We start from the raw sequence: 14,458 nt of genomic DNA, 5'->3' as shown, positions 1-14,458 counted from the left end.
GATGATGCAGACGTATGGTTGCCTTGCCATAGATTACGTATGGAGAACATGAGTTAGCCAAATCAGAACAACGCTTACCCTTGCCCAACGTTCTGCTTCCCAACAGTCTATTTATTTGCTATTAAACTATTTAAAATATTGAAGATAAACACGGACAGTGACTTGGACTGCAATCCGATAGTACTTTCCTGGGAGTAGGCCCCAATGAAAACAATGGTGTTTACTTCTGAGTATACATGCTTAGGATTCCATTTATGGCCATATAGCTGCCCCTGAGAAGAAATTCCACAATCTGAGTACTGTCACCAAGAAGGCCTTGTCCCACATCTCCACCAGTTGTACATCTGCTCGTGAGAGACCTCCAATGATTAACCAGTGCTGTTGCAGGTTCATGTATGTGAAGTCAGTTCTTTAGGACTCAGTTGCCTCTGGGAAGCTCGAAAGAGAACATGATGGCAATAACCTTCCCGTCTTTGACCCTCATACTCAATAACTGGAACAAGACTGCCTCTGAAATGGAGGTTTCATTTTTGCTGGTCATGGCTAATAAAAAAAGACAGACCTACATTCCATGAATAGGATAATATTCTCTGTTACTGTATCATCCTTATTTACATATGAACATTATCTTAAAGAAATGCAAAATTTCTTTTTGGAAAAGTTATCTAATTTTTCCCTTAGGCTTGTTCTGTATATTCAAGAATTCTAGGCTTCATGATGCTTTGCTCCAAAATGGAGATTTCCATCTTCATGTAAATAACTTCTCAGCATGGACAAGAAGTTAGGATAATTAGTGTGTAACCTCTTGTGTCCCTATATATCCTTGAAATTTTGTTATATAGGATATTGTATAGTCTTCAGGAGGCTGATTTCATTTTGTTATATATTTTAGTTCAACAGTTTTGCATTTGAATTCTTTAAGAACTTTTGTAGGACTATCACCAGGTTGTAATGGCAGATTCTTTCATTCAATTCTAAAGTACCATCCACAGTTGCCTTTATTTGCTACAGGTCTTCAGATGTACTACCTAAAGACAATAATTTTCAGAAAAGCCTTGTGCAAGGAATTCCCTTAACAGCTCTGCAGTTTCCTAGTCTTCCTCAGTATACTGCTTGTCATTCAAAAGCTCCGCTGTTCTTGGGCTTGCTTCCTGCTTCTCATTGTCTTATGTAAACTATTATTAAAACGTTCTTTGTCTTTAGCATTTTTCTTAAATTATCTCATGGCTCGTTTTATTTACATTTATTTTGCTAGAGCATGTTTTCTTGTCTATGATTCCCCCCATCCCATTTATGAAAGACTTGTATTTTTTAAAAAAGAAGCATTCTCTCATAACATTCTTGATTGACATTTAATCTTGCTACTATCATTTGGGTTTGTCTGTGCTTTTTTTCATTTGTTGTATGCATTTTACTTGGGCTGTTATTATAGAAGTTTTAAATAATTTCCAAGCTTCTTGAAGTGATGGGACAAACTCAGTGGTACCTTTCAATCTGCATTTCTCTCTCTCTCTCTCTCTTTAGAAATCTCCCATTTTACATCCAAATATGACTGTTGTAGTTTCTGGTCAATTTTTCACATTCAGAGTGTTGAACATGATTGTGTTGTCATCAATCTATTAAAAACAAATATCAATACTTACATTTCGTGTCAGACCTTAGGAAACTATTAGGATTAAATGAAGAGGTGTTTCTTTTGTGGGTTCTGTGATTGATTGCAGATGGACAAGTGCTCTTGCAAATGGAGTTCTTTTAAGTACCAGTGAAGTATGTTCCCAACAACGATTCCTAGGGTCCAGTCCTATCCAACTTTCAAGCACTGGTGCAGCCTCAATGCAGCCCTGAGGTAAGGGAAATGTTCCCTTACCTCAAGGAGGTCTCCATGATTGCCCCACCATCACAGGATGCATCACACACCCCATTGGCATGGCTGCATCCACGCTGGAAAGTTGGATAGGATAGGGCCCTTAGGGCCCTATCCTATCCAATTTTCCAGCACCAGTGCAGCTACAATGCAGCCCCAAGGTAAGGGATCAAATGTTCCCATACCTTAAGGGGGCCACTGTGACTGCTGCCCCACCACAAGATGCAGTGCATGCCCCATTGGCACAGCTGCACCGGTAGTGGAAAACTGGATAGGATTGGGCCCTTAGCAGCCTAGCAACTGAATTTTGAAATACCTAGTTTCTGGAGAGTCTTCAAAGGGAAGGCCCATGTATATCACTTTACAGTACAGGTGGGCCCTTTTTATCCAGGGGTTTGGAATCTATGGATTTGACTCAGTGCAGGTTCCAAACCCGCAGTGATTTCCCTACTCAATTTCCCAGACGCAACCAGAAGTGCCTTCTAGTTGCATTCGGAAGGTTTTCTTAGGCCCAGGATTTGAGGCATGGGTATTTGGTTATCCACAGGGTTGTCCATGGGGGTTCTGGGAATGGAACCCGGAACCTCTAGTGTAGGCATGCCCAAACCATGGCTCAGGGGATACTTGTGGCCCTCAGGGACTCCCAATCTGGCCCACGGGGAACCTCCAGTCTCCAAACGAGCCTCTGGCTCTCCAGAGACTTGCTGGAGCCCACACTGGCCCAACGCAACTGCACTCAGTGTGAGGGTGACTGTTTGACCTCTCGTGAGCTGTGGGACAAGGGTTCCCTCCACTGCTTGCTGTTTCACATCTGTGATGCAGCAGCGGCAGCAAAGGAATGGCTGACTGAGCTATTGCAAAACCTTCATTATTCATATAAGTTCATCTCTTATATATTCATTTATGTAAATTTATTCAAATTTGAAATATAAATTCTTTTTTTTCCTGGCCCCCAACATAGTATCAGAGAGATGATGTGGCCCTCCTGCCAAAAAGTTTGGACACCCCTGCTCTAGTGTAAAGGTTACCAAAGTATGGTTAAGCGGCAAGGTGTTCTGGTTGCTGTATTCTTCCTTCTCACTCTCTTTGCCCATCCTCTATGGGCTTCCTCAACACTCACTCTTTGCCAGCCTTCCTGGCTTCTTTTGTGACCTGTCATCATAAGAACATACAGTGTTCTTGAATCCAATGTTCTTTGACACTTGTAGTCTCTTCCCCCAAAATTACTTTAAAAGCAGGTTTACAATCTGTGATTTAAGAGGCAGCATTCATTGTAATTCAGTAGTGTTTCAAGCGGAGCAATACAGAATGGTAGGCAGGAGGATAGCATAGATTCGGATAACTTATTTGGCAGTGTTGTTGTCTTAACTCTTATATCTATAAGCTTATAAACAATTGAGATTTGACAAGTGCAGATTTTCTTCTTCCCTCTAGCGCAGTGGTTCCCATACTCCTACAAGGGAGTTAGCAACGTTGTAAGTTTTGGTGGGGAGGTGATGGCCACCATGTCCAAAGGACTTCTTTACCTGCCTGGGGGGATGTAGCGCTGGCTTTTACTATGGTGTGGGGCACTTGAAACCCTCTCTGCAGGCCTCCCTGCTGCTCTAAACAACTCTTATCTCAGAGTGTGACCCACTTCTGAGCTGCGATTGCAAAAGTGGGGAGGCCCACAGAGGGGACTACAAGTCCCCCATACCCTGCCAAAGGCCAGCACTATCCCCCAGGTATGTAAAGAAACCCTTTGGTCACGGCAGCACAATTGCTGCGGTGCCATTGCTTCATGCCCAGTCCTTCTAAGGGAGGTGAAATGCCCTGCTTATGGTTCCCCTGGTGGGAACTACATGTCTGCTAGTAGTTTGGGAACTACTGATCTAGCATATTGAAGTCTTAGACTGGTTTGGTATTTCTTAAGTCCTTGTAATAGATCTTCAGTGAGATGTCTGATATTTATCCTGTTCCTTTTTTCCCTGTTTGGTTTTTCTTCTCCCACAGTACAATTCAATTGTCACAATCATCCCTCTTGATGGGTTTTCTTATTCTCTTTGCCTCCTTTGTCCTGCCTACTGACAGTTTCTGTCATCTCAAATCTCAACTACGTTCTGTCTTGTGACTGTAGGCATCTTTGTGTCTTCACCTGTCATGATCTGCTGCTGGAACCTGGATTGAAATGGCACATTGATTTTTGAGCTGCTTGTCTTCCCTGTAGTGCTGCTTCTCCCACCATCAGAACATTCCATTGAAAACTATATCTGGAACCTTCTTGGCCCTTTCCAAGCATGAGGTACCAGGTTGGCTCCTTCCTTACCTGCCTGCTTGTGCCATGAATGAGTATTTCATTGTTTTGATAGTTTTGCGTCCGTCCGTCCCCACCCAAGAAAAAGGATTAACATTTCATTCTCTTCTTGTCAGGGTACTCACTACCTGATGCTTAACTGCTCTGTGTAAGCCATATAATACATCTTGCAATGTTTTTGTCATAACTCTGGATTTTTAATTACATCTTGGTTTGTCCTTTTTAGTAGCCCTCTTTTGCAGTTTATTTTACATTATATACTTTGCATCCCATGATGTCTTTTGGCTTGTTGTTTCTTAAGAGAGCATGGAACAATTTAGGAGTGTATCCAAAATTCACAGATGTCAATGAGATAACTTGTATTGTCTCATCGTTTTAAAATATGCTTCTCTTTGGCGGTGTAAACCACTCGGCCTGCACCTGCTGGAGCAAGTAGGCTTTCTGCTGGGTGTTGGAGGAATGGGGTGGGAGGAGAGTGGGTTGGGGCGGAGGAGGCATTATGGGGCGGGAGAAGATGGGGAAAGTTTTGATTCGGGCTTGGGAGGGGCACAGGGATGGCAGCTGCAGCGACCACCGCATCTTATCCTCTCCCTGAGGCCTGAAAGCCCAGCATGGGTTGGACTGGATTTGTGTCAGCAATATTGTTGATGTGGATCCAAGTAGTCCCACAGAGGTTGCTGGAGCTTTTCCTGGGCTAAGGGGACAATTGTTCCTTTCCCCTAAGGAGACCTCCAGCAACCTCTAGTCTCGTGCTGGATGCAGCAGGGGCTGCACCGGCCTCACTGGATTGCAGCATGGGACTATTGATTGGGCTGTTAGTTATTTTGTACTCTGTGGTGAATTTGGCTCCAGTAATTTACTGAAACCTTATATTGGCAAAAGTAAGACTGCATGTAAAATAAATACTAATTCTCTATATTAATACTAACTGTGTTTCCACAGTTTAATAATTATATAGCTGGGGTTTGCTAAACCTGCATGGTTCTGATCATGCAGTGGATCTGAGAGTTGTTGTTGGCAACCTTCAGTCTCAAAAAACTATGGTATCGCGCTCTGAATGGTGGTTCTGGAACAGTGTCTAGTGTGGCTGAAAAGGCTGATTCAGGAGTGACAATCCCTTCCACACTGGGAGCAAGTGCAGTCTGTCCCTGGTCTGTCTCCCTGGCTATGGGCCTTCCTTCTTTGCCTCTTTGCCTCAGTCTGTTGGCCAAGTGTCTCTTCAAACTGGGAAAGGCCATGCTGCACAGCCTGCCTCCAAGCGAGCCGCTCAGAGGCCAGGGTTTCCCACTTGTTGAGGTCCATCCCTAAGGCCTTCAGATCCCTCTTGCAGATGTCCTTGTATCGCAGCTGTGGTCTACCTGTAGGGCGCTTTCTTTGTATGAGTTCTCCATAGAGGAGATCTTTTGGGATCCGGCCATCATCCATTCTCACAACATGACCGAGCCAACGCAGGCGTCTCTGTTTCAGCAGTGCATACATGCTAGGGATTCCAGCACGTTCCAGGACTGTGTTGTTTGGAACTTTGTCCTGCCAGGTGATGCCGAGGATGCATCAGAGGCAGCGCATGTGGAAAGCGTTCAGTTTCCTCTCCTGTTGTGAGTGAAGAGTCCATGACTCGCTGCAGTACAGAAGTGTACTCAGGATGCAAGCTCTGTAGACCTGGATCTTGGTATGTTCCGTCAGCTTCTTGTTGGACCAGACTCTCTTTGTGAGTCTGGAAAACGTGGTAGCTGCTTTACCGATGCGTTTGTTTAGCTCGGTATCGAGAGAAAGAGTGTCAGAGATCGTTGAGCCAAGGTACACAAAGTCATGGACAACTTCCAGTTCATGCGCAGAGATTGTAATGCTGGGAGGTGAGTCCACATCCTGAACCATGACCTGTGTTTTCTTCAGACAACAGATCTGAGAGTATTGCATCTTTAATGTTCTGAGAGTATCTTTAATGATTAATGATCTGAGAATATTGCATCTTTAATGTTATCTGGTCCTGTGCAGTTGTTCAGGTTCTATGCATGGTGAAGGGATTGGGATTGTCTCTGGGGGAGATGTCCAATGTGTGGCTATATGAGTAATTCTTTATAGTATAATGGAACCATGCAAATGTGAAAATATAAATAAAATCTCAACACTATTGGCCCTTGTCACGGAGAGGAGCCTGACAAATATACACAGCAAGATTTATGTTGCTAGTCTTCTAATAGCAAGAAGACATGCTTTTCCTGTTACCGTTCCTTGTGTCTCAGAACATCTATTCCACAATTCTCTATAAATTGCTGTTTTCCTCGAGTCTGATATGATCACTTGAAACAATTAAAATTTGTGTCCTGCAGAAAGCTCAAGAAATATGTACAACCCATGTAAGGAGGATCGATTGATCTGATACATATTTGTTTACTGAACATAATTCTTCAAACTTGAATTCACTGGGTGTAGATTTTTCTATGTTTGATGCACAAAAAGAATTGAACATGGACTATTTTTACACTATTAAAGTACAAGTCTGTGTTATATGAAAGTGTGTTGATTCCACAGCTGTTGACAGCATTTATTTGTTAATTTGAATACTGTGCAAGTAAATGGTGTGCAGAGAATGGTAGCAAATGAATTTAAAATTCAGCTTTTTATATAGTTTAAGTGATTTGACTTAGACTTATTACTGCTTATATCTTAAGGCATGGATTATCTTAAATTGATTAACTTGTTGGTCCTGAAATTTTTGGCATTCTATTACTCTTTGGACTGTTGTTTGGCTTCCATGAGCAAAAAAAATATTTTGTAAAAAAATATTATCCTGCCTTTTTATTCTATCATTGGGATACCCAAAGAAATGAAAAATACAAATTGCAGTCAATAATAGTTTAAAAAGAAAATTATGCTAACAAAATGACAAATATAACACATTTGCAAAAAGCCAGGGAGTAAAAAAAAATCAGAAATGGGAACAGTCATGCTATAGACTTTCTTGTGCTGTTCCAAAGTACATAGAATTGAAAGAGTCTTCTTAGGGCCCAATCCTACCCAAATTTCCAGCACCAGTGCAGCTGCATTGCAGCCCCAAGGTAAGGGAACAAATGTTCCCATACCTTAAGGAGGTCTCTGTGACTGCCTACCACAGAATGCAGCGCATGCCCCATTGGTATGGCTGCACCAGCACTGGAAAACTGGATAGGATTGGGCCCTTAGGCACTAAGGGCGCAATCCAGAGGTACCCTTAGGCCAACGCAAGCCCCTTGCGCCGGCCCAGGAGGGTCGCAGATGTGCCATAAGGCATGTTTGCGCCTCCTTGAGAGGAAGCTGGGCTGGTGCTCTGAGATGCAAGCCTCTGCACAGGCTTCCTCTTCGACTCTTGCGTTGGCCTGGCTGGACTGACGCAAGGACAAAAGGTAGGCAGGGAGGAAGTGGGAGGGAGGTGTTCCTGGTTGGGGGAAGGGTGGGCGGTGGGCAGCCCTGGGGGGGCGGGTGGGGAGCGGGAGGCGGGTCTCCAAGCTGCTCCACTCTCCTTGGATTTGTGCCACCTTAAGAGGTGGTGCAAGTCTGAGGAGACCCATAGGGGCCAGTGGCCCTTACCCGAAGGTAAGGGGAAAAGTTTCCTCTTGCCTCTGGCTGAGCCGCTTATGGCCACTATCCTGCGCTAGATACAGCGCAAACCTCTTGCCTTGCTTGTTCCAGTGCAGGGTAGGATTGTGCCCTAATTCTTTAACTTAGAATGTGACTTGATTGTACTTTTAAATATACAATATTAGTGTGGACAGATGATATTTCTGATTTTTCTTGGAATAGCTTAGATGAGATTAAGTGTATTTTGTTTAGCTCTCAGGACAATTTATGAATTTGTGGTTTGAGTGATAAGGTGGTAGTCAGACTTCGTTTAGATGGCTTTTATCTTTATTCATTTTACGAGTATATATTTTCTCTTTTTAGAAAAAGAGCAAACGGGAATCTAATAGGTCATATGATCAAAGTTTAAGTGATTCTTCCTCTCACTCTCAGGATAAGCATCATGAGAAGGAGAAAAAAGTAAGTGGATCTGTTAAATAGCACATCTGCTTTATAGTATTAGCACCTACTAAATAATTCATGAGTAATCGTTAAATGTATGGGGATGTTGGGCTTCTGAAAAGTGGAAACAGCTATATTAATACTATATGCATGTAGACTGAGAGGTAACAGAACCTAGCAGAGGAACTCTCCTTTTTGTTCTTTACATTTAATTTTACCAGTCCCTTTCTTGTTTCAGTATATGGGGAAAATTGATTAGAGTAGAGGTTCTTGCATGCTGTTGATTTAATTCTAGTCCTTGTTAAAAAAAGAAAAAAGAACATTGAACTTGTTTTTCATATGAAGTTGTTCAGGTGTCATGCTAAATTGTGGTTTGATCATGGTTCAGTGGGACTATCTTGAAGATTGGGTGTATGCACTTCCCTCTGCATATATGGAGAGGACATGTTATACTTTATTTGTACACGATTTAGAACAAGCTGGGATTTGTTGTGCCTGAATCTGTTGCAGGTATAAATCATGACTTGTTTTAAACCTAGGACATAGAAAATGTTCTTCCCTCACATGTGAGGAGCATACAAACCTGAAGCTCCCAAATATCATTCTAAAACATGAGTAAATTGTGATTTAGCATGATCTCTGAACTGGGTGTAATGTAACATACTAATTCCTAAAAAGCATCATTCGCTGTCCAGTCTTGCTTTCATGTACCCATCTCACTTCTCTGTTGAAAAAAGGTAGCTGGAGCTAGTTTATTGGTTGATCTTTTGGTGGTACTAGCAGTCTTTCTGTATTGCAGGGTGCCATGTCATTCATATGGAAATTTGTCATCTCTCAGTAAATTGTTAAAAAAAATCAATATAAACTAATTGCATTCCTGTTGACTTCTTCTTCTTATACTTTGATTTTAGATAGTTTAGGGAAGAAGGTTGATTCAGTGTTGGTAAGTGAATACTTGCAAATTTTTGGCTCACAGTACCAAATTTACAATTGCTTAAAATTACTTGTTTTCCCCATTGTGTAGAACTAAAATAGCAGATCTGCATATAGAATAACTCATATATCCTTAGGAGGAAGCAGCCTTTATGCTCTATACCTATGTTTAATGCCATTTTATTATGTTGAAAGATCTATTTTCTTGGAGGATGGACTTTGGTTTTTCAAACTTAACCACATTGACTAGGACCCATGTGGATGTGTTCTTCAAGGCTTTTCTGGTTCAGCTCCTTGCCAGTGATGTGAGGCAGAAATATTTTTCATAATGGAAAATTGTCCAAAAAGTCTCCAAGAAATTCTCCAAAAATGGAAAATTCTCCAAAATGTCTACTCTCCATATCTAAAATTGTATGGTATTAAAGTTAATTATCAACATAATGAATTGAATCAATACTAGTCAAATTGGGCAATTTCAAACTTGGGTCAGTCAGCACACCTATGTAAAAGGGTAAAGCATAACCATGTGCCCATAGACTTGTTCTAGGCAGAGTGAGAGAGGGCTACCCATTCATTCTCCTTTACTGGAAAAATCTGTGATTCAAGCATTTCTGAAAATTATTCACCTCGGTTGAACTGGGACCAACATGTATTTTAAATTCTTCTACAGACAGTGAAACTGAAGGTGGCTTCAGTGATATAGCTAAATTTTGTTAAGGTGAATTAGTGGACAAACTTGAAATATCATGCACAGTTCTATGCATGTGCTAAAATTAGTGTTTTAACAAGTTTGTTTTTCCTTACATTGTTTTAAGGGAAGTTACATTTTTTCTTCCCCTAATTAAATTTCATTTCAGCTCTTTTGTCTGTTGGATATTTACACAGATATTTACATGGCATGTAAAATTAATATGATCAGTTTTGTTTATTAAATCTAAATAAAAAAAATGTTAAATGAGATCTTAGTGAATTCCAGTTCAGAATTTTCAAAGAAAATCCACATAACTGCCCATCCCCAGAAAGCCATCTCAAGGATTGGGGCACTCATGAGTGTCATTGAATGCCTTTGGCACTTGTAACAGGCTTTTGGACCTAGCAATAGATAACAAAATAATCCCAAACTTGAAGAGAGGCACGTGCTATCTGTGAAACATAATTCTATTTTAACGTATTGAAGTTCTATAAGAACAGAAAAAGTCTGGCTTCAAATTAACTTGCATATCTACCAACACTTACAAGGAACTTGGTCTTAGTAGTTATGTGTTTCCTCTTAGGTGAATGTTCCATTTTCCTTTCATTAGGCCATCTTAAAAAGAAATTTTTGTCTTAAATTGGGGCTTCAGCTTATAGATACTTTCCTGCACTTTGTTTCTGAGCAGAGGTTTCATTGAAATTATTCTTGTACTGTAAATTATTGATACAGTACATTGTTAACTACTAATCTTTGAAAAAAGTTTTAGAATAATTTCTTTAGACAGTGCTGATATTTAGTGGCATGTTTAACCTGTCTTGTTAAGAAAATTAAAATTGAGATTATTGGAGCCTACTTGCTTGTTCAATAGATTTGAAACAGTTTTGAATTAACTACAGCCTGAAAGCCAAGTGTAAAGCCAATTGATTTGTCCTTGTCTAATACTAATGGTAAATCATTTGCTTCATTATACTTTAATTTATATTTATCAGAATCCAGCAATTTATGAATTTGTTTTGAAATCTCTTCTATAATTATAAACTGTGAACATGAGATTATTATGGCAGTTACAATGCTGGGCAGTGGCTTAGTGCAGGGGTCTCAGGCATTCAGTAGTGTGTTGTTTTTCTTCAAGTCATGGGTGGAAGACCTTCCTACATTTGGCTGCCAGGCATGTCCAGCTCAACCAAAACAATTGTTCCTTCCCCAACTTGCTTGCACCATTCCTTTAAGCATGCCAAAGTGTAGAAGATATATAATAGAATTATAGAATTATAGAAGACATATTAATATATTACATATATTATATGGAGTGTCTATGAAAACTGAAACAGCACTGAACTTGAAACTAAAATAAACTAAAATAAAATAAACAAAAAAAGATTAACTAAAATAAACAAAAAAAGGAAAAAAACTCCCAAATTCCAGGCAACTGGGACTCTAGACTTAAATTGCTTCTGGGACTTCTACTTTCCGAGCTGTTTTTCCATAGTGGGGAGCACTACTGCATCTCCAACCCCTCCCAGCCACAGTATAGCCTTATATGAGGTAATTGAGCAGGGTTACATCACAGATGTGTCATCACATCACACCGGTAACCAAACCTATGTATCCAAGGGGAGTAGGTAGAGCCATACCTTGGGAAGGGCAACTGGGATGGCCGCTCTGGGTTCTGTGCTTTCATGACCAATATATGGCCATAATAGGACCCCTCCACAGTGATTGAGTTGTCCTGGACCCACACCCATTTCACATCGTTCTTGGGATGGCTCTGGGTGCAGACATTTTCATGCTACAGATTAGATACGTGTCAGAAAGTATATCCACAACTGAACAAATAAGCCCAGGATGGGTTACAAAGTAAATAATTTTTGTCTCTTTGATGTCTGTACATAGTCTTTGCATATTACCATACCTAATAGAAGTTTTTTGTCAGTACAAGCAGTTGTGGACCTACCATTAGGTTCAATGGGGCAAAAGCCCCAGGCGTGGAAGCCTCAGTGAGGCTCCTGATGGGAGCGAAAACTGTGCTTTCGGTTTCCAGGAAGCATAGTTTATAGTGTCAGGGAATCTCAGAGAGGTTTCCCCAATGTGGTCCTGGGATCTTGCGAGGCTCCATGAGCCTCAGGTGAGTAGGGGGGCGAATTTTGGGGGGGCAGCGATAGCCCACGAGGGGGCGCTATCATGGACCTTTGCCCCGGGCACAGGGCTGGGGAGGTCCGCTGCTGAGTACAAGAGATTTTCATATTTCAGTATCTGATTAGAAGTCTTCAGCTTCTCGTATTTAAACTTGGATTCATACGGTAGTAACGTACAGCTCGATTCCTGGATCATTTATTTGGCCTTCTCATCTGCCTTCCTGCTTTCTCTTTTCATTTTCTCAAACCTACCATTAGATATTCCTCCTCTCCTGTTAAGAATTTTGCATGTAGGTGGCTATCCTGCCAAACTGTACACATAGCATACAGATGAACATAGTGGTTCATTTTTGGTAAATCTATAGAGGTTGCCAACAAGCAACAAAAATGCATTAAAATGATGAATTGGATAGTGGATCCTGGAATAAGTATTGCAAATTTTAATGAATAAGATACATGGTAGCATCCTGAGTAGTGCTTCCACCACTGGGAGCAGAAGTGTTCCACCTGCTCATGAGGTCCTTGCATGAGTGGAAGAACTCTTTGTGTGTTCAAACATTCCTTCTATTTTGCAGAGTGCTTCCAGTGTGAAAACTGTAGTAGAGATGCTACCTGCAGAAACACCTACTAAAATTTCAGGATTCAACAATACCACAGATACTCGATCTCACAGATAAAGTCCAGGGCAGGTTTTCAGCCAAAAAATCATAGAATTTTCTGTGACCTTCTAATAAGTGGGGTGTGTGTGTGTGTGTGTGTGTTTAAACTTAGGTGGGTGTCTGACTATAATTTTGTCTGGTCTGGTCTGGTCTGGTCTGGTGTGTGTGTGTGTGTGTGTGTGTGTGTGTGTGTGTGTGTGTGTGTGTTTAAACTTAGGTGGGTGTCTGACTATAATTTTGTCTGGTGTGTGTGTGTGTGTGTGTGTGTGTGTGTGTGTGTGTGTGTGTGTGTGTGTGTGTGTGTTTAAACTTAGGTGGGTGTCTGACTATAATTTTGTCTGATTTTTACCTGAGGTCAGATACTGAAAAATAACCTACCAGTAATTGTTACCTAAGAACCATACAGTCTCTTAATTTATTAAAAATATAGTAAAATATATTTTTATTCATTAACTTTTAAAATTCTGTTCTTCACAACTTTTTCATAAACACTATCAGAGTAAGTGCACTGTAAAGAACATATAAGTAGAACCATTAATCAGATCCTTCTTTAAGATGCCTGATGTTTTAAGCCAGATGCTCTACATATTACATACAACATGTGACACATAACTTGGAGTGTGCAGTTCAATTCACAGCAGAGAGACAAACATGGACTGAGCGCGAGTAAGCACAGATACACATAGTTTCAGCCCGATTTACTCAGAAGTAGACCCATTGCTTTCTGTGGATGTTATTCTTAAGTAAAAGTGTGCTGAATTGTAGCATCAGACTTTGTTTCAGACAGAAATGAGGATTACATCCTCGTATTTAAAAAAACCAGACCTCTACCAAACATTTTCAAAATGGAAGGAGGGTGCAGAAGGGTTGCCTGTGATCCTGCAAAAGAGAATGAGGTGTGCTTGATTTAAATGGAAGTGTTGAGCCCTTACTTTTTTTTTTCTGAGGAGGAGTGAAAATGTTAACTTTGGCTGCAGCTTGCCCTGGAGACTAATTGCCCTGTAGCCTGATTGAAAGGGGGGGAAGAATCTGAGCCTCCACTGTTTTTGAAGAGATTAACTACTAGGTGCTTATGCAGTCTTAATGGAATAGCCTGGAGTGACGGAGAGAACTTAGGGATGAAGCTCTGTATTTCCTCCATTCCTTTCCACTTGCTCTGCTCTGGGCTTCTCCTGGCTGCCTGAATAGCCCTGACCCCTGAGTGACCCGCAAATAAGGCAAGGAGATGATCTAATTGATTTATTGGCAGAAATTTCTCGCCTTATATCGAGTATCTAAGTGAAAAGAGTAAGGATAACTTTCAACTACAGATGAAATGAATTTGTCTTTGTCAGCTGGTCAAGTTACAGAGGGAGAAGTCCAAACCAAGCTAAATGATGGTCTGTACTTCTCTACAGAAGAGATTGCTCAGAAGTGCATCTTATAGCATGGTATTTAATACAACCGTTATGTAGCTATCCAAAGACCACAAAAATGGCTAAATATAATCTTTTCCAAGCAACAAAAATTTGTGTTTGGAATTTTACCCATGTCTGCAAATGCCAAACATAATGTATGGCTTCTGGAATCATCCAAAAACATCCCTCCTTCCTGAACCACAAACTCTTGTAAAGAAAAAGAAGAAAAAAAAATAGAGCTGTTGTGGCATCTCATTGACATATTTCTACTTTAGACTTAAATGAGCTTTAAGCAGACCTAAAAATGTTAATGTTTTTTCTAGGCCAATATGCCTTTGGGTGTGATTTCTGTGTATTCTGATAGAACTCCTAAAATTTGGTGGCTGGGTAATCAGATTTGCATACTTCTGTGGGTTCTGTAATTTGACAGAGATCTTACTTGTTATGGCCTTGGAAAGGAAAACTGAGCAACGCTGGATAAATT

The 14,458-nt window shown here is 40.8% G+C and overlaps 1 protein-coding gene across 3 annotated transcripts in view; it reads left to right on the top strand.

The window, feature by feature from the left end:
• The window catches only part of MLLT10 (MLLT10 histone lysine methyltransferase DOT1L cofactor), a 141,687-nt gene that overhangs the window by 46,858 nt on the left and 80,371 nt on the right, over nt 1-14,458 (top strand). For 2 of the 3 annotated variants that reach the window (XM_066627681.1, XM_066627683.1), the window contains one exon: nt 8,079-8,174. The exons of the other annotated variant lie outside the window; for it this stretch is intronic. In XM_066627681.1, coding sequence (XP_066483778.1) covers nt 8,079-8,174 — 96 coding nt within the window. The remainder of the gene's footprint in view (nt 1-8,078; nt 8,175-14,458) is intronic. 3 annotated transcript variants of the gene reach the window in all.

Source organism: Tiliqua scincoides, chromosome 5 (assembly GCF_035046505.1).
Source record: "Tiliqua scincoides isolate rTilSci1 chromosome 5, rTilSci1.hap2, whole genome shotgun sequence".
NCBI lineage: Eukaryota > Metazoa > Chordata > Lepidosauria > Squamata > Scincidae > Tiliqua > Tiliqua scincoides.
This window is presented reverse-complemented; position numbering and strand designations above follow the sequence as displayed.